Below are 19,134 nucleotides of genomic sequence, written 5' to 3'. Positions count from 1 at the left end.
ATTGTGCCCAGACTAGGAAGGTGTCCAGTCTGTGATAGAAGCTTATTGAAACATCTGAGGGTGAGGTTTTATCAGTATTCAGTTTTCTTACTGTATGAGGCTTAGACTTGCATGTTTTGTTTTATTTTCCTTGGTAATTCACTTTGTTCTGTCTGTTATTACTTGGAACCACTTAAATCCTACTTTTTGTATTTAATAAAATCACTTTTTACTTATTAATTAACCCAGAGTATGTATTAATACCTGGGTGGGGGGGGGGGAACAGCTGTGCATATCTCTCTATCAGTGTTATAGAGGGCAAACAATTTATGAATTTACCCTGTATAAGCTTTATACAGGGTAAAACGGATTTATTTGGGGTTTGGACCCCATTGGGAGTTGGGTATCTGAGTGCTGGAGACAGGAACCCATCTTAAGCTGTTTTCAGTTAAGCCTGCAGTTTTAGGGGACGTGGTTCAGACCTGGGTCTGGGTTTGCAGCAGGCTAGCATGTCGGGCTCAAACCAGGCAGGGCACTGAAGTCCCAAGCTGGCAGGGGAAACAGGCTCAGGAGTTGTCTCAGCACATCAGTTGGCAGTTCCCAAGGGGGTCTCTGTGATCCGACCCGTCACACGGAGGACATAGGGAAAGGTAGTAGAGAGGTCCCAGAGGACAAATTTAGGCTGCTAAGTAAGAAAGAGACTAAAGTCCAGGACCTCTTTGGGAGGATTCTTTTAAATGCTTCCAGTTCCACATGCAGAGACAGACAAGACAGACAGAACCACAAGGTCTCAATGCGTGGATGAGACAATGATGTTCAGAGAAGAGATTCTGGTGTATTTACGAACTGTGCAACCTTTTAGGAAAGGAGGAGCCTGCACAGGAAGGATGGGCTCCACCTAAACCAAAACAGAACCAGATTTTTGGCATATAAAATTTAAAAGATCATAGAGGAGATTTTAAACTAAGGGTTGGAGGGAAAGCCGACAGGTGCAGTGGAGCACATGGTTTGGACAGAGACACCTCTTAAGGGAGGATTTATTAAAGGGGATATTCTATTTCCTAGTAAAGAGGAGAGGACAGAAGTTGATAACGTACAGGTAAACTACAGGCTGTTGTGGAGAATCCTTTACATTGGTCTTCGCTGCAGAGGATGTGAGGGAGATTCCCACACCTGTAGCCATTCTTTTTAAGTGACATATCTGAGGAATTGTCCTAGACGGAGGTGTCACTAGAGGTGGTTTTGGAACAAACCAATAAATTAAATGGTAATAAGTGAATAGGACCAGAGGTCCTCTGGAATGGTGGTCAAAGCATGAAGAGGCGTATGAATGTTGAGCAGATCTGGCACGTAAATATCTTGCAATGCTGTCTACAATAGTGCCATGTGAACCCCTGTTCTCACTTTTAGGTGACATTGTAAATAAGAAGCGGGCAGAATTATCTCCCATAAATGCAAACAAACTTGTTTGTCTTAGTGATTGGCTGAACAAGAAATAGGACTGAGTGGACTTGTAAGTTCTAAAATTTTACGTGGTTTTATTTTTGAGTGCAGTTGCCTGAAAAAATTATTCTATATTTGTAAATTGCACTTTCATGGTAGAGACTGCACTACAGTACTTGTATGAGGTGAATTGAAAAATACTTTTGTTTCCTTTTTTACAGTGCAAATATTTGTAATCAAAAATAATAATGTAAAGTGAGCACCATACACTTTTTATTCTGCCTTGTAATTGAAATCAATATATAAAAATGTAGAAAACATCCAAAAATATTTAAATAAATGGTATTCTATTGTTGTTTAACAGTGCAATTGAAACGATTAATCACAATCCATTTTTTTAATTGTTTGACAGCCCTAATTTTTCATAATGCACAAACGCAAGGGAGCCAAATTAAGGATGCAAAGGCAACCTTCATTCTGGTGTTTCCTAACTATCAACTACTTAATTTTGCAACTTCAATAATGTTTTTTTATAACACAGTTTTGGTATGTAACTGCCAAAGTTATTCTTTAAAAGGGCAAAGGGAAAAACCAGTTGTACGCTGTACCTCTGTAACAATCACTGCATCAGCAGGACCTGAACCTTCACCACAGACTTCTACCATCTGAGCCACTGTACTAGCCATGTTAGCTTGCAGCAGAAGGTGGCTGTTATCTTGGGGTGGGAAAGAAGGGGATTGTATGGGCCACAGGCAACATGTGCTGGATCCAAGGGGTGGTTGGAGCATGATGGGAAAGCTCAGCCCTTTCTCCCTCCCGCACCTGCACATTTCCAAGGAACTGTGGGAGATCCTGCTTCATGCAACGACCACAGTGGGAGAGTTGATGAGTTGCTAGAGCCAACATGCAATCTGGTTCTCATCCACTTCTAATCCAACCAGGGGTGAAAGTAAGTGCCCAGATTTACCGGAACGCCAGGGTGCTGGGCAAGGTGGGGGAGCAGCTCTGGGCCCCCAGAAGGGGCGTGGCCTTGGGTACAAAGGGCGGGGCTGGGGACCAGACTCCACCAGCCAGCCCTTCATGGCTCCTGCTGCCGCGGCAGCCAGGAGCCCAGGGGCTGCAGCAGTGATTTGAAGGGCCCAAGGGCTCTGGAGGCAATTTAAAGGACCCGAGGATCCCGGCCACTGCCGCAGCAGTAGCAGCAGCCAGGAGCCCCAGGCCCACCGCTCCTTTTGCTCCCCACCGTCGGCAGCCCTGCCGGTAGGGTTCAGCAGCGCTGCTGCAGCACTTTAACGTCGGCCATTTACGGGCCGGTAGTGGCAGCCGGTTCTGACCAGTCCGCCGTACTGGCCCTTACTGGCCCACTTTCACCTCTGCCTCCCACACCACGCTCTGGGCAACTCTTTCAGGCCTGCTGTAAACAATAGAGCAGTTAGAGCTTCACAAAAAAAAGAAAAAAGGCACAAGAATCTTTTCTACTGGAAGAGGTTAGGATACCTCAACACAGGGGTTGCAACCAGCTTCCCTTATAGTATTGTTACCCCCTTTTAACCCAAGCAGTTAGCTGGCTTTTGGAGTCCTGTGGGTCATTTCTGTTAGGAGAGGAAATTGATGAAGGAGTCAGGTATTTCTTTGTAAATAAACAGGATTTCATCAGTGTGTTGTTTGCCTCTTTCATCTAGCACAGGGGTTCTCAAACTGTGGGTCGGGACCCCAAAGTGGGTCATGACCCTGTTTTAATGGGGTCGCCGGGGCTGGCATTAGACTTGCTGGGGTCCAGGGCTGAAGCTTCAGCCCAAGAGCTTCAGCCCTGGGTGGTGGGGCTCAGGCTTTGGCTTTGCAGGCTCCCCCCCCCACCCCCCCAGGGCTGAAACCCTCAAGATTTTCTGTTCCCTCACAGCCTAGGCCAGCAGGGCTCAGGCTTCAGCTTTGGTCCCCTTTCCCGGGGTGATGAAGTAATTTTTGTTGTCGGGGGGAGGAGGTAAGGGGGGGTCGTGGTGTAATGGAGTGTGAGAACCCTTGCTCTAGCACTGAGCCCTAAAGTTCTGTCTTTGCTTTTCTCAGGCTCACACTATAGGTATCTCTCTGGGTGTGTCTAACTTTCTGCTGCTTCTCCCCCAGACAGCGGCACACAGCTCCACCAATCAATAGCCCAGCCCCATGTTCACTTTAGCAGTCTTCAGGGAAACTATTTGGTTCCTTCAGCCACATGGCTCAGCTTTTACTCAAGACTTGTGTCAAGGTTCCCTCCCCACTCTGAACTCTGGGGTTGACAGATGTGGGGACCCACATGAAAGACCCCCTAAGCTTATTTCTACCAGCTTAGGTTAAAAACTTCCCCAAGGCACAAATCCTTCCCTTGTCCTTGGACAGTATCGCTGCCACCACCAAGTGATTTAGACAAAGATTCAGGGAAAGGACCACTTGGAGTCCTATTTCCCCCCCAAAATATCCCTCCAAGCTCCTACACCCCCTTTCCTGGGGAGGCTTGAGAATACTATCCTCACCAATTGATACAGATGAGCACAGACCAAACCCCTGGGTCTTTAGGACACTGAAAATCAATCAGCTTCTTAAAAGAAGAATTTTATTTTAAAAAAGTAAAAGAATCACCTCTGTAAAATCAGGATGGAAGGTAATTTTACAGGGAAATAAAAAGATTTAAAACACAGAGAATTCCCCTCTAGGTTTAACTTCAAAGTTACAAAAAACAGGAACATACCTCCCTCTAGCATAGGAAAAATTCACAAGCCAAAACAAAAGATAATCTAATGCCTTTCCTTGGTTTACTTACTATTTTTGTAATCCTAGATGCTTATTTCTGATTGTCTATAAGAGATACATTTTTCTGCCCTGGTCCCTCTCTGGCTCAAGAGAACACACAAACAAAGAGGACAAACACAGCCTTCCCCCACAGATTTGAAAGTATCTTCTTTCCCCACTGGTCCTTCTGGTCAGGTGCCAAATAGGTTATTTGAGCTTCTTAATCCCCTTCAGGTAAACCTCTGGCCAGGAGGGATTTTATATTACTGCACACATAAAGGTTGTTACCCTTCCCTTTATATTTATGACAACTTGCCCTCTGCCTACATTTTGGGTGATATTCCCATTGTTTCAGCCACCTATTTCCTAACAGAGCTCAATTGCTTTCTACATTTATTCTGAATGTAGGTCCTCTGTTCGCCAGACACAGTCCCTGCTTTTAAAAGGTGTCCCGATATGACTTTCCAACATAGTCTTTTCTTTTTACAGAGGCTATCCTCAAATTCTCTCTAGCAAAGGGTGTGAACTTCTCAGTCTTGGGCTGTAGGGTTTCTACACAGTGAAAGTCCCTTTCTTCCTCTTCAGGAACTCCCTACAAGAGGTTTGCTGGGGTCTGCAGCTCATGCCCAACCACAAGGAGTCCTGAGGTACATTCAATATTCTCATTGACTGCTGTTCCATAAGCCATCAAAAGGAATGGGATATGTTTTACAAGGGTACCCAGCTGAACCCCAGAGTCCTTCTGAGCTTTTCTACCATCCCATTAGAGTGTAGGTGGGCTGGGGTGGGAGGAGTTTTGTGAATCCTTTGAATCCCATACATTTGCTGAACTACTTTGGATTCAAAGTTTCTCTCTTGATCTTTGTGCAATTCACCCGGGACCCCAATTTCAGTGAAGAATTCATTCACTAGGACCCCAGTTAGTGTCACAGCCTCTTGATTTCTTATTGGAGAAGCTTCAGCACATGTATTAATTCACAAAATCACTACAAGCAAATATTGATTACCAGTCTGTCCGAGGCACGAAGGCCCAAGCCCATCAACAGCAACACGCTACACTGGCTCCTGCACCAGATACTGCTGCTTTGGGGCTCTCCTGGGGCCTTTCTTTGCAATATAAGCATCACATTTCCTGCCCCTATTTTCTGCATCCTTTCTACATTTTACCCAACAGAAATTCTCTCTTAGCTTGGCTAAGGTTTTTTACATCCCCAAAATGCCCAGGAGTTTTAAAATCATGACAGAACCTCAATTTTCAATGGATCTGGTACCTGTACCCTCACCTGTCTTTTTCCCATCTCCCATACAGTATTGCATCTTTAATCTCCAAGTTTTACCACTTAGCTTTCAACTGTGCTGTGGTGATGTTGGATCATATTAAAGAAGTTCTGTATTAAAATCACAAATGAGTTTGATTCCCCATAGTTTAAATTCCAGGGTATTACTAATTAAGAGGTCTCTTTGTTTTTGGCACTGTTTCTCTCCCTCTCTGTGTGAAACTTGCAAGCTGCTAATTGTGTTAGTACATCCTAAAACAGAGTCTGTTCTCAAAGCAATTCTTTGTAACAACAACTCCTCACACAGAGAGAGCCTCAAAGCAATACTCTAACAACAGAAACAGCACCCAGAGACTCCCCGCCCTTTTGTTGTATTCATCTCACTTTAACAATTGTGATTAAAATAGAGATAGAGGATGTATGTTGATGGATGCTTGGTGTGGATAATAACTGAATGATCAGGGAGGTGCCAGCCTAAGAATCCAGTGTCCATCGGCTGAAGAAGGCGTCAAGTGGAAATAACCAGAGGACCCCCGGAGGGCAGACTGGAATCCACCCAACAGCCTCAAGAATGGGAGAACCAAAGAACAAGATAACATCTGGCAGCACGGAGCCGTCAGGAATGTGCCATCTGCTGATTGATTCAGCAACAGCACGATGAAGCAATTCCCATAGACTGGCATAGGAAGAAATTCCTATAAAAATGGACTCTAGAAAGTGAAAACTTTGGGGTCTGATTCTGCAAACCAACTTCCAGAAGCATCAGATGAGCGTCTGACAAGGCCCTGCTCCCTCCTCATGTCCAGGCCACCTGGCCAGTGGCTTGGCACGAGCAACTCTAAGGCTGGTAACTATGATAACAACCTTGCAGAACGTGTGTGTGTGTGTGTGTGTGAGAATCAATGTGAGATTGAATGGAATGTTATAGCTATAACTAACTGCTTACTAAGATTCTTACTGCATTCATAATAAATGTGGCATTTTGCCTTTTCCCCTTTAATAAGATCCTGCTGGTTTTTATTTTATTGGTATAACAGTGAGGGGATGCACCTTGGAAGGTAGCCCGAGATTAGCAATGGATTTTTCTATCATGCACCATTCTGATATCAGGATCCTCTCTTTGGGAAGCTTTCTGTTGCTCTGAAGTTCATACCTGCAACCCCGTATCACTGGTTCCAGGAGATAAACAAGGTACATTTGCTCTCCTGTAAATTATAGGAAGAGAGGAGACAGCCACCTCTTCCTGAGCACCCTCATGCATGTGAGTTACCAATTCCTTGCTCTCCTGCTTAGGGCACTGCTTGCAATAAGCCTCTCAACACAGCCAACTGGACAAGGCGTCAACAGGCGTCAGCTTTACCACGTTTGTGCCCAGGCTTCTACGTAACTTTGAAATCACAGCACTGCAGTTTTTCCAACCACCTGGCAAGTTGCCTTTCAGGCTTCCTGAAACTGAAAAGCCCATTCATTTCATGATTGCATGGTCTGTCCCAACCATAATCTTCCTCCCATGCAAATAGTGATGAAAATATTCTATAGATGTAAACGTTGCCAGGAAATCCTTTTGCATGGAGCAATAATTTCTCTCCTGAGAATTTAGATTTTTGCTGTAATAAGCCACCACCTTTTCAAATCCATTGTGTTCTTGTGTCAACGCTGCCCCCAAATCATAAGCACTAGCATCTGTTTGCAGTATGAAAGGGGTTTTACAACATGGGTAGGCCAAGATAGGAGCAATCACAAGCATTTCAACTCTAAATATGCTAAATCTCACACTGCTGAGCAGTCAAACCGTTTCCTTCTCTCACCTCACCATTGAAATCCTTTGGTAAACCCAAAGAGGACCCTTCTGTAATTGAACCAGAGCCCTACAGACCTCTGCACATCTGTGAGTGTCTGCTAGCTCTGCAAAGCTTGAGTTTTCTGTCAGTGGAAATTCCCAACCCCATCACAGATTGAGTCTCTCTTTTTGGAACAACTCACATTTCTTTGGCTTCAGTTCCAGAATGGCAGCCCTTCAGCTTATCACAGACCATTTGTAAACGTACCAGTCTTTGTTCAAAGGTTTTATCATGCACCAGGCTATCACCATGGGATGATGCCTGTCAGACAGAAATTAAGCCTATTGGGATATTTAGGATTCTCGGGTACCATGGGGCTCTGTACTATGTTTTAAATGAAAATTAATGTAAAATAACTTTTAAAATAACAAGTACTTAAACTAGGCTATTATCAAAAAGAGTAATATGATGTTCCAATTTTTCTTGAAAAATGCATTGTGTTTGATTTTCTTTATTAAAAAGTTTAAACTGTTTTCCCCTGAGTTCAGAGGGGTTCAGACACAGTGCTCTTGTTTAAACTCACTCTTATCTAAAATCTCTCTGTTATAAACCTTCCTGGCTGCACACACAATGTGAACAACTGACATGTTAAGTCCTAGAGACACACTTGGTTTTCAGTCTCCTCATATACCTAAAATCAGCTAGCCACACCCCCTGGTGGGCTATGTACATACTTGTGGCTACTTACCTGAGCGTTTGCAGTTCGCAGTTTGGATGTTTTAGTCCCTTACATAGGTCCTGCACTCCTTGGTTTCCCTGGTCATTATAGCTCAAGTCCAGCTCCCTCAGGGTCTGATTAATGCTGAGAGCAGAGGACAGATCCCTATAACAAGCAACTGTGAGACTGCACTTCTCTAACCTGCAGAAGAATGGAGCACAGAGAGAACATATGTTATGGCTGTTCTAATAAGTGGCCTTCCCTGGTAGCCCCAACTCACTGACTAATTAGCATCTACACAGTTACTTAATTTCTGGGAAAATATAAGTAAAAAGAAGATTTTAAAACAGGGAAAGGAGAAAGTGGGGGGAGGTTTAGGTTGGATATTAGGAAAAACGTTTTCACTAGGAGGGTGGTGAAACACTGGAATGCGTTACCTAAGGAGGTGGTGGAATCTCCTTCCTTAGACATTTTTAAGGTCAGATTTGACAAAGCCCTGGCTGGGATGATTTAGTTGGGAATTGGTCCTGCTTTGAGCAGGGGGCTGGACTAGATGACCTCCTGAGGTCCCTTCCAACCCTGATATTCTATGAAAGTTTCTTACTTCAATTTCTTTAATTTGCAGTTTGGATCCTTCAGTGCTTGACACAGCAGGTAGACAGGTGAATTATTTGGTTCAGCCTGTTCTTGCCTAGAAAAAAAAAAATGGAAAATAGATTTTTAAATTTCTTTCCTGAACATGGCACTTTGAATGGGGCTTCTGTATGAAGTATATGGATTTTGCTACATTTGCAGTTCATTGTAAGTTCCCCTAAAGAAAAATATATTGAGCTCAGAAAGATGCACTTTCAATATCACAGTCAAATTGTACACCCTGTTCTAAGTGCAACCAGTTCATTTTCTGTACCTGCAGTACAGTGATTATTTGACAGGTTTCAGAGTAACAGCCGTGTTATGCTGTATTAGGCATTCATGCAAGTTGTGGTCTCTGCAAAGATTATTTGCTTTTGGGTTCCTGAATAAGGGTCTGGTTTTCACTGACGCTGAGCAGCCATAACTTCTATTGACATCAACGGGAGATGCTGGCACTTAGCACTTCTGAAACTCAAGCCCTAATTGCTTATCACTTTTAAAGAGGCAATAAAAAAAAATCAGAGGAATTTTGCTTAAAGTCTTATAGTGATTTAACTTCAGAAAGCATAACTCCAATTACACTGTACTGAGTTTAGCATCATTTCAGTTATCAGAAAGGGCAGCTATTTAGGTCCTGACACCAGAGAGCAGCATAGGTCAAGGACATTTTATGACAGCACACGTATATAAGTAGTACAGTGAGACAAATTTTGAAAAATATATTTCTCAAAGTATGTGGAACAATAACCCCCTCCCAGACATACATAAGTGAAATATACAAGTTATTTTCTCACCCTAATACTTTGTCTTATTGCCTTTATTTCAGTCCAGCGTTCTGCCTTTTTGCATTTATTTAACGTATTTAGAAGTACATTAGCAGCTTTGTACAATTAAATTTTGTTTAGAATGTGTGCTAAATGCATTAGACTATTTCCCTCTGAAGAGGAAAATGCATAAAATATATTCGTAATGATTCCTGTAAGGTTTAATTAAATAGAAGAAAAAGATAGCATCTTTCACAATGTCTGAATGGTGCCAAAAATGCACACCAGCCAGTAAGTGATACCTAGGGGGTCCAGAAAGGGAGGAAAGAGTAGGAGGGACTTCGGATTCATATGACCATGTCATTGGACAAAAAGGAGGTGGGGAATAAGGCAGTCTAGTTGGTGCGATATTGAAAGGGTGAGGACACTTGTAAAAATATATATATATGGTGATGGAAGAGAACAATAATATTATTAGTCAGATACTTGCAACGCTGAGTCAATACTTAAAAACTTCCACTAGGATCAACTCCTGTTAAAAGATAGGGTTCTCAGGCAAACACTGCCGATCTTTTACATCCCAATATTTAAAAATGCATTGACAGTGTTTTTAAGCTAGCTTTATAGCACTGAAACAGCTGGGAGCTGAAAATTGATACAAGGCAAGAAAATATACCTCACTAATGAGAAACACCTTTACATAGTCCATAAAAGGTAGGCTTTGATTGGATAGTCAATGACACCATGTCATATGACAGAGCTAGAGAATCACAGAAAGAATGACTCTTTTCACATTGAAAAAAGAACAAAACAAAACATTATTCCCACAGCTACTGTCTTTTTCTGCTTCACTGTAGATGTTCGCCTGGAACTTCTCCCAGCTTCCTGCGACTGGCGTCCTATTACAGATTTAAAGAAACAACACATGTTTACCCACACTCTAAAGCATTGTTAATTGTTTTTTAGACCTCTGTAGCCTTGGGAAATTGGTATGTTTTGGCGGGGAGTAATACTTCTGTTGCCACCACCCCCATGCCCTGACTTAGTCAGATCTGGGTTTTCGTTTGTGTTGTAAGAAAATATACTCATGCATCTTGAAGTTTTTGGTCTGAAAATATAAAATGCTATATGTACATTTAATGTCATAGCTTTGTATCAGTTATTAGATTTATACATGGAAGAAACTAATTCTTAGACATTTTCAGGCATCTTTATAGCTTTTAAAAAAAAATCTTTTCTGGCCATAAAAGTTTGTGGTGTCAGCCAGCATGCCACATTTCAGAAAAGTATTCTAAACCTGTTCTACTTTTATTGTACAGAATTATATATCAAGCACACAGTGTACCTGAAACAAAAGCGGAGGACTAGTTTATGCCTTTCAGCTAGCAAAAGTAACACTACCGTCAATATTAAAGCATAGAGAATAGGCCCCATTCCCATTTAAACTAAGTCCACTTATTCCCCTCACTTTGAGTGTAAGGGTAGTATATCCTTTACCACAGTGATGTAAAGTGGCCTTAATGTAAATAAGAATCAGGCTCAATAAATCAATCTCAGGGTTAACAGTCATATTTCTTTAGACTAGTACAACCTGCCCATTGCTAGCTATCTTATTTTATCAGGTACGTGGTATGTATATGGAAAATGAAATAGTTACTAAGAGGGCAAAGACAAAAAAATGTGTCAGGCAAAAGAGTAAGGTAACTTTGGCCCCAATGCTGCAGACTGGTCCATAGAAATGGACTCTTACACAGAGTAGTTACCCCTTCCTCCCCCTTCCACCCTCCAGTGGGTTTAAAGGATGCTCTACGAGTATTGGGGTCTGCTTATAGGATCAGTGCGCTTTTGTTGATACTAACACCCAGGGAAGCCTCCACAATCATGTCACTAACTTTCTGAAATTAGAATTGGTGTTTTGTTTGTGGGTCACGTAAGCCATTTGAGAGTTATTAAAACAAGAAAGAAACAGATTTCACTATTAAAGAAATTTTACAAACAATTGGTGGCAGTCAGCTAATACTTACAGACATAACCGCTTAGCTGGTGGTGCGGTTAATTCTTCATTCTTGTCTTCAACTCCAAATTTACATACAGACAGCCAAAGTGACTTCAGTGTAGGACAACTCTTTACAAAGAATGAAATAACCATTTGATCCATTTGGGTTAAAGGGTAATTATGTATATCTATTTCAGTGAAATGATCCAAAGCACTTTTCACAAAACTTTCTTCTTGGATCTCGTACAAACAGTGAAACTCTTCAAGCTTGTAAATCAGCTCATCGTGCGATGAGGAAAATGACAATTTTTTTGGTTTTTTTGTTTTTACCCATTTCAGTAAATCTGGCTTTATTTTAGGTGAAATCTTCAAGCCAATTTTTTTCTTGATGTCCTTCATTATCTCTTCATTTAAGAGACCAAACAGAAATCGCACTGTTAACATTAAATAATTTCCAGATTTTCCATAGTTTTCTAACAACAGTTTTGCATCTCTGTTGGGAGTCACTGAATATTTCATTTGTTCATCTTCCTCCAGTACATAAAACAAAGCAGCAAAAAACTCTTGAAAGCTTAAGTGAATGAAGCTGTAGACACATAGACAATCAATGTCCCTTTTAAAAACACTCTCATTCAGAAAGAGGGGGAGAGAGTAGAATTTATCTAAACCGTACTCCTTTATTTCTTCCTCCCCAAACAGTATTTTCTGTTTCCAAATTCCATCTGCAGCCAAGGAACAAAGTTTCTTCAGATTATCTTGCATGTTTTGGTTTCGACTGTGGCTGTGTGGCTCTAATAAACTGTATAAGAAAAGCATATACACAGCGGTGAGTGTTTTCGAATTTTGTGCAAAATCTATACCTGCCTCCAGTTGTTGTTTCATAACCGTGCAGGTGATCCAACACACAATGGGGACAAAGCACATGGTGAAAAGCATCTCGTTTTGTTTCACAAAATCAAAGGCTTTTGTTGCATCAATATTATTCCCAAAGAACTTGTGGAAATATTCCTTCCTGTCGTCTTCAGAAAATCCCAGTATCTCTGCATAGCGTGAACACGCCATACATTGTTGGAGTTTCTCCAGAGCAGTGGGTCTCGTAGTGATAATTAAGTAGGATTTAGGAAGCAACTTTTTCCTAAATAAACTGCTCAACGTATCTTCTACTGGCATCTCCTTCCTGGGATCTGTGCCCAGACTATCTTCCTTTTGATCAAAGGAAAACCTCAGCTCATCAAAACCATCAATTATGAAGAGAAGTTTTTCTTGATTGAACAAAATCTCTTTAATTGGTACATTTCTGTCAGGACAATTTTTAGTAATTAAGTCAATCACAGTTCCTGACTTACTTCCATAGTTTATTTCTCTACAATTTATGTAGAAAATGTACGCAAATCTGTTCTCATACACTTCTCCAGAAGCCCAGTCTAACATGATCTTTTTTGCAGTCATTGTTTTTCCAATACCTGCAGCTCCCTGCAGAACAACAATTTGTGGTGTTTGCCCATTTTCATCAGGATTAAATAAGGAGTTCATGGTAACAGAAGAGCGAGCTCGTTCAGTCATGATTTTTGCATGTTTCCATCCGGAGGCCATTATTTCATGTTCTCTCTCCTTTTTGCAACGAAGCTTGCTTATAATAGTCAATTTTGTATATATTTTGCTTAGATTCACATTCTCACCAAGGCGAGAGTTCCTTTCTTTTATTAACTGGTACTGCTTTTTAATATGTTCTTCATACTTCACCCTGTAATCTAAATCAGTGACAAGAAGCATTACAAACAATGAACTAGAAGCTGAGAGCTTAATTTTAACACATTAATATTTTTCTATTTAAACCATACTAAGAGTACATAAAATGTATACAGTACCTTTTATCCTAGAGGATCTCAAATCATTTACCTATGTTCCAGATTCTGCAGCCCTAGCTTAAAGTTATACATGTGCATATACAAGTGTTTTGCTGAATTGGGGGAAATATACAGGAATTAACCCTTTCAGCTACCACTGAAATGCAGCCACCTGTAAAGTGAAACCCGTCAATCACAAGTGATTACCCACATTACACAAATGTAGTATGTAACTATTGTAACACACCCCCCCCCCCCGCATCATGTACCATCATCAGGCTTTGAAACCTGACTCTTGAGCACTGCAGCACAGATATTGAAAGTCATGGGATTAGGATTCCTCCAGAAATTCATAAAAACGTAAGGGGATAGGGAAGGGAAAGTCTCACACAAGCAAGCATAAGGGAAGGCCCATGGAGGTGCAAGTCAAGCCACTCTGAGTTCTAGTCCTAGCCCTTCCCCAACTGCTGTTAGTAGGTCTATGGCCTCATACAGCTACTTAGGGGAGGTAATAATCATTCCCAGACTTTACAGATAAGACACCCAAGAGCTTGCACAAGGCCACTTCAGGAAGGACTAGGCACAGAAACCAGGTATCCAATAGACCCAAGTCTCATCCACTTTGTCAGAGTGACTTCCAGAAGAATTTAGCCAAGTTATGTGTTTGTGTAACAGAGTAGCTCTGTATCACCCTCCTAGTGGTGAGACCACATGTAGAGATATATGATGCTACCGCCTTCATCCAAAAAAGACAGACCCTTTAGCTGAAGTGGTGAAGGTTCATACATTTATATCCAGAGGTCTGGTGTTCAATCCCCACAGATGACTACCAGGGTATTACACTTGGTGATGCTGTCTGTAACTATTAGACAACACTGCTCACAGAGCCAGGAAAAGAAACCAGGAACACAGATGCCCATCACTCCAATGCTGTCTCACAAATACTCATGTAACCCAGTGACAGCGTGTGCGTTTTCTCCCTGTTTGGCTTGTACACACAGAGGATAACAGCATGTTTTTCCACTGCCAGTTACTCCTAGGGCAAACTCCTAGTGATGATTTGATTGGGGATTGGTCCTGCTTTGAGCAGGGGGTTGGCCTAGATGACCTCCTGAGGTCCCTTCTAACCCTGTTATTCTATGAAACATGGAAGAGGTCTGGGCTGCAGATTCAAAGATTGAGGATGTAAAAGCCTGATGATGATGTGAGGTGGGGTAAGTGGAATACATATGAAAATTGTTGCTCTTTTTTCTGACACCAGCATTGCCCTTCTACTGAGCAGTAGCAGATGTTCAGGGCCTTGCAAGGTGGCTTCCCATAAGGAGAAGAAATCAGTGATATGGAGTCTGGGTAAACTATAAGTGTAACATGTGTGTGTAAATAAAGCACCAGCCCTGGAACAGAGGTGGTCACACAGCATGCAGGGCAATCCCTTCTTCCAGGAACAGTGGCACTTGCCATAACAATAAATATGTAGTTTTTAAAAAAGAGCAAGGGGCTTGGAACAATTGCTGGAAAGATCATATATTGAAAAACATTGTATTTAAAAGTAAAGTTTAATGTTTTAATATTCATGGTGATGTATTTTTAGTGCTTGCATTTTGGTTAATGGAAGCAGTCCTATTACAAATAGGCTGTGACTGTTGATTATAGACTCTGTTTTCAGGAGATAGAGAGCTGTGCATAGGAGATTTTGCTTGTGTGTCCAGAGAATGGAAGACGTTGACTGTGTACGCTCCAAAAGAATCCAGATTTGACTTAATAAATGTATATTTCTAGAAAACAAGCTTTTATTCTCAAAGGTGTAACATTAACTTATCTAGAAGACTGGATGCTCTAGGGCATTGCCGATCAACTACAGAGCCTTTCACCTTTAGGGCACCCGTTTAGGTCTTGCCCAGCTCCATAGGGATTAAAAGTCATAATAAAGAAAGTGGATTTAGTCTGTTTACATTGGTGCAACTGAGCAGAATTTAGGCTCACATCTCTCCCACATAGGTTTCTGCTTCCTTGGTTTGTGCATACACATCAGCCAAAAGGGAAAGATTCAAAAGTTGCAATAACTTTCAGTTTGCTTACCTTTCTCTATAGCCTTTCTGAGTCGAGCAGCAGAATCTCTCACACACATTTTGTCAAAAAAATATAAAGTTGCATCCACTGCATCTTCACTATAGAATTCTATCAAGAGTTGCACAAGATCTGTGACATGAGCAGCCTTGTCCAGCTGATTTTTGGAGATAGTCCCTTTGCCTTCATAGTCAGTATAGCATAATTTTAATTTTAATTTTTTAAGGTCTTCCTCTGAGAGATTCTCCAGAGCATTTAGAAGGAGTTCATCCATTTTCTTTGCTTGGGTTGAGGACTCTAGAAATAATCTGAAACCATAGATAGAGGATGATAATTAAATTACTTGAAGGTCACACACTTTGTTGTTCACATAGGCCAACCTGTACACCCAGCCAGGAAGTCAGCCCCACTATAGCTGGACCCCTCGCCCACCCATGCTGGTCAGAACTCTATTGATTTTGGGGAAGGAGTAATCTGAAAATCCTGATTTCCACTAAAATCAGGCTTTCCCAGTTTTCAAATTTCTCCCCAAATCAATAGGGTTCCGGCAAGAGCAGTAGGATGGGGGTCCCAGCTGGGAGCAGGGCGCATTGGCCAGAGTTAGGGAGGGACAAAGGAAAATGCTGAAATTAAAAAATTAAGTAGCAACCAAATAATGTCTGTCACCAAAACCAAGCATTAACACAGCTGACCTAGGGCAGAAAGTTTGACTCAAGGGTTAAGATTAATCTAAATAGTTCTGAAGGAGATGAATTTTATTTTCAGTTGTTGATTACTGGCTTGTATTTTGGGGTATGAGAAAGCTTTAAAATGACAAAGAAAGGGAGGTGTGGCGTTAAGCAGTACCGGGTTTACCCCGGCGCCAGTGGCTCCATGGCACCAGGCCCACACTCAGAAGGGGTCCCGGTGTCCGGACTGTGGCCCCACCTCTCTCAACCCCTCCTCAGTTTGAAATGCTGTTTGAACCTTTTCCAGGTACATTCAGCATTTCCCCTGATTCTCAGGGTGGGTGGGGACATTACTTGCAGTTGCACATGCCGTTTGCTGCCATTGCTACGTTACCTCTCTCTGGTCCAGTACGCTGTGCCGACAACTCATGGTACCAGGTCATATCTTACTGACGAGCAGAGTGATGTCAAGGTAAACCCTGGATTAAGAACAGGAGCTACGTACAGAAATGAGGCAACAAACTTTCTACTACTCTGTAGCGCTGGGGTGCAAACTACGGCCCGCAGGCCGGATCCAGCCCAGCAGGGCTTTGGATCTGGCCCACGAGATAGATCATAGGATATCAGGGTTGGAAGGGACCTCAGGAGGTCATCTAGTCCAACCCCCTGCTCAAAGCAGGACCAATCCCCAATTTTTTTGCCCAGATCCCTAAATGGCCCCCTCAAGGATTGAACTCACAACCCTGAGTTTAGCAGGCCAATGCTCAAACCACTGAGCTATCCCTCCCTTAGACTGCCACCCCCATGGCACCTTGGGCCCCACACCACTGCTGGAAGCGGCTGTCACCATGTCCCTGCGGCCCCTGGGGGAGGGGGGTGGGCAGAGGGCTCCATGCGCTACCCTCACCTGCAGGCACTGCCCCCTGCAGCTCCCATTGGCCAGGAACAGGGAACCGCAGCCAATGGGAGCTTCGGGGGAGGTACCGGCAGGGGAGGGCAGTGTATGGAGCCCTCTGCCAACCCCCCTCCCCCAGGGGCCTCAGGGACATGGTGCTGGCCGTTTCTGGGAGCGGCGTGGGGCCTGCCCTAGCCCCGGTGCGCGCCACTGCCACCCCGGAGCCGCTCCAGGTAAGCGGAGCTGGGCCCCCTCCTGCATCCTAACCCCCTGCCCTGAGCCCCCTCCCTGCACACCGCACCCCCTCCCACAACCCAACCCCCTACCCCACCCCCCTTCCTGCACACCGCACCCCCTCCCACACCCAACCCCCTGCCCCAGCCCTACATTCATGACCCTGCATGCAAATTCCCCACCCTCGGGCCAAAAAGTTTGCCCACCCCTGCAAAGCCAGCCACAGCCGTGTCCTCGGAGGGTTTCTTTTTGTTTACTGCACGGAAGGAAATGCATCAGCTGAGAATCAAGCCTGCAGGAAGCATCACAGAGACTGCATGTATGCAGGAAGCGGGGCACCTCTACACGTCTGGAGGACTTACTCTATAGCACAGCCCCATGGTACTTTAATTGGAGAAGGACCTGACCAAAGCCCTGCCAGCCCCTAAGATCCACCTTATTTAAGAAGGGGAACAAATAGGATTTGATGTGTGGCTCACAATCTCTACACTAGTGACTGATAAGTAGCACTGCCCTAGAAATGATAAAGAACTGCAGCTAAAATAATGGGAAAAACTGAAGTGTGAAAAGAAATAGGTGTTTGCAGTGACATGGCTGTGTTGGTCCTAGGATATCAGAGAGACAAGGTGGGTGAGGTAATATCTTTTATTGGTAAAAGACAAGCTTTTGAGCTTACACGGAGCTGCTCTTCAGCTCTGAGAAAGGTATCGCAGCTAAATACAAGGTGGAAACATAAGGAGTTAACACGTTGCAAGAGCTCTCTCAAGGTGCAATGGGCAGTTAACACTTCTGCAGTCCTAGGACAAAGGAGGATTAGTGGGTTGTAGAGTAACCAGATGTCCTGATTTTATAGGGACAGTCCTGATATTCAAGGCTTTTTCTTATATTGGCGCCTATTCCCGCCCCCCCATCCTGATTTTTCACACTTTCTATCTGGTCACCCTAGTGGGTTACAAACTGTTGAAATGAGCCCAAGCGATCACTCTGTAGCTGACCTCTCAGTCCTCATCCTCAAAGGAAACCTGCACAATACCTTCAAAGATGAGCCTGGGAGCTTAAATTCATAACTGTGCTAGACACCAAAAAGATCATGGACTCAATAAGGACCACTGGATTTATGGTTCACCACCACAATCTATAATGAACCCCAAGAGGCAGTAGCTAGGTCAACAGGTGAATTCTCCCATCAACTTAGCACTGTCTACACTGGGGGTTAGGTCATAGAATAATTGAGTTAGAGGGGCCTGCAGGGTAAACTAGTCTAACCCTGTCATAAATATAAAGGGAAGGGTAAACCCCTTTAAAATCCCTCCTGGCCAGAGGAAAAATCCTCTTACCTGTAAAGGGTTAAGAAGCTAAAGGTAACCTCGCTGGCACCTGACCAAAATGACCAATGAGGAGACAAGATACTTTCAAAAGCTGGGAGGAGGGAGAAAAACAAAGGGTCTGTGTCTGTATGTATGATGCTTTTGCCGGGGACAGAACAGGAATGGAGTCTTAGAACTTAGTAAGTAATTTAGCTAGCTATGTGTTAGATTATGATTTCTTTAAATGGCTGAGAGAAGAGCTGTGCTGAATAGAATGACTATTCCTGTCTGTGTGTCTTTTTTGTAACTTAAGATTTTGCCTAGAGGGATTCTCTGTGTTTTGAATCTAATTACCCTGTAAGGTATCTACTATCCTGATTTTACAGAGGTGATTCGTTTACTTCTATTAAAAGTCTTCTTGTAAGAAAACAGAATGCTTTTTCATTGTTCTAAGATCCAAGGGTTTGGGTCTCTGGTCACCTTTGCAAATTGGCGAGGATTTTTACCAAACCTTCCCCAGGAAGTGGGGTGCAAGGGTTGGGAGGATTTTGGGGGGAAAGACGTGTCCAAACCACGTTTCCCAGGAAACCCAGATAAAGTTTGGTGGTGGCAGTGGAAATCCAAGAGTAAAATAATTTTGTACCTTGGGGAAGTTTAACCTAAGCTGGTTAAAGTAAGCTTAGGAGGTTTTCATGCAGGTCCCCATATCTGTACCCTAGAGTTCAGAGTGGGGAAGGAACCTTGACAAACCCCCTGCCAAGC

General features: G+C 43.1%; 1 protein-coding gene across 1 annotated transcript in view; it reads right to left on the bottom strand.

Annotated features, from left to right (window-relative positions):
- LOC141988751 (NACHT, LRR and PYD domains-containing protein 3-like) overlaps nt 1-17,339 on the bottom strand; it is a 37,334-nt gene extending 19,995 nt beyond the window's left edge. Inside the window, exons 1-6 of the mRNA XM_074954686.1 lie at nt 17,272-17,339; nt 16,331-16,433; nt 15,281-15,576; nt 11,383-13,105; nt 8,566-8,652; nt 7,992-8,162 (exon numbers count right to left, since the gene is read on the bottom strand). Of these exons, the coding sequence (XP_074810787.1) occupies nt 7,992-8,162; nt 8,566-8,652; nt 11,383-13,105; nt 15,281-15,542 (2,243 nt within the window). The 5' untranslated portion in view covers nt 15,543-15,576; nt 16,331-16,433; nt 17,272-17,339. The remainder of the gene's footprint in view (nt 1-7,991; nt 8,163-8,565; nt 8,653-11,382; nt 13,106-15,280; nt 15,577-16,330; nt 16,434-17,271) is intronic.
- Nucleotides 17,340-19,134: the final 1,795 nt, after the last annotated feature.

This window comes from Natator depressus, chromosome 6 (genome assembly GCF_965152275.1).
Source record: "Natator depressus isolate rNatDep1 chromosome 6, rNatDep2.hap1, whole genome shotgun sequence".
Classification (NCBI taxonomy): Eukaryota; Metazoa; Chordata; order Testudines; family Cheloniidae; genus Natator; species Natator depressus.
Note: the sequence above shows the minus strand (reverse complement) of the source record. Positions and strands in the feature narration are given on the sequence as shown.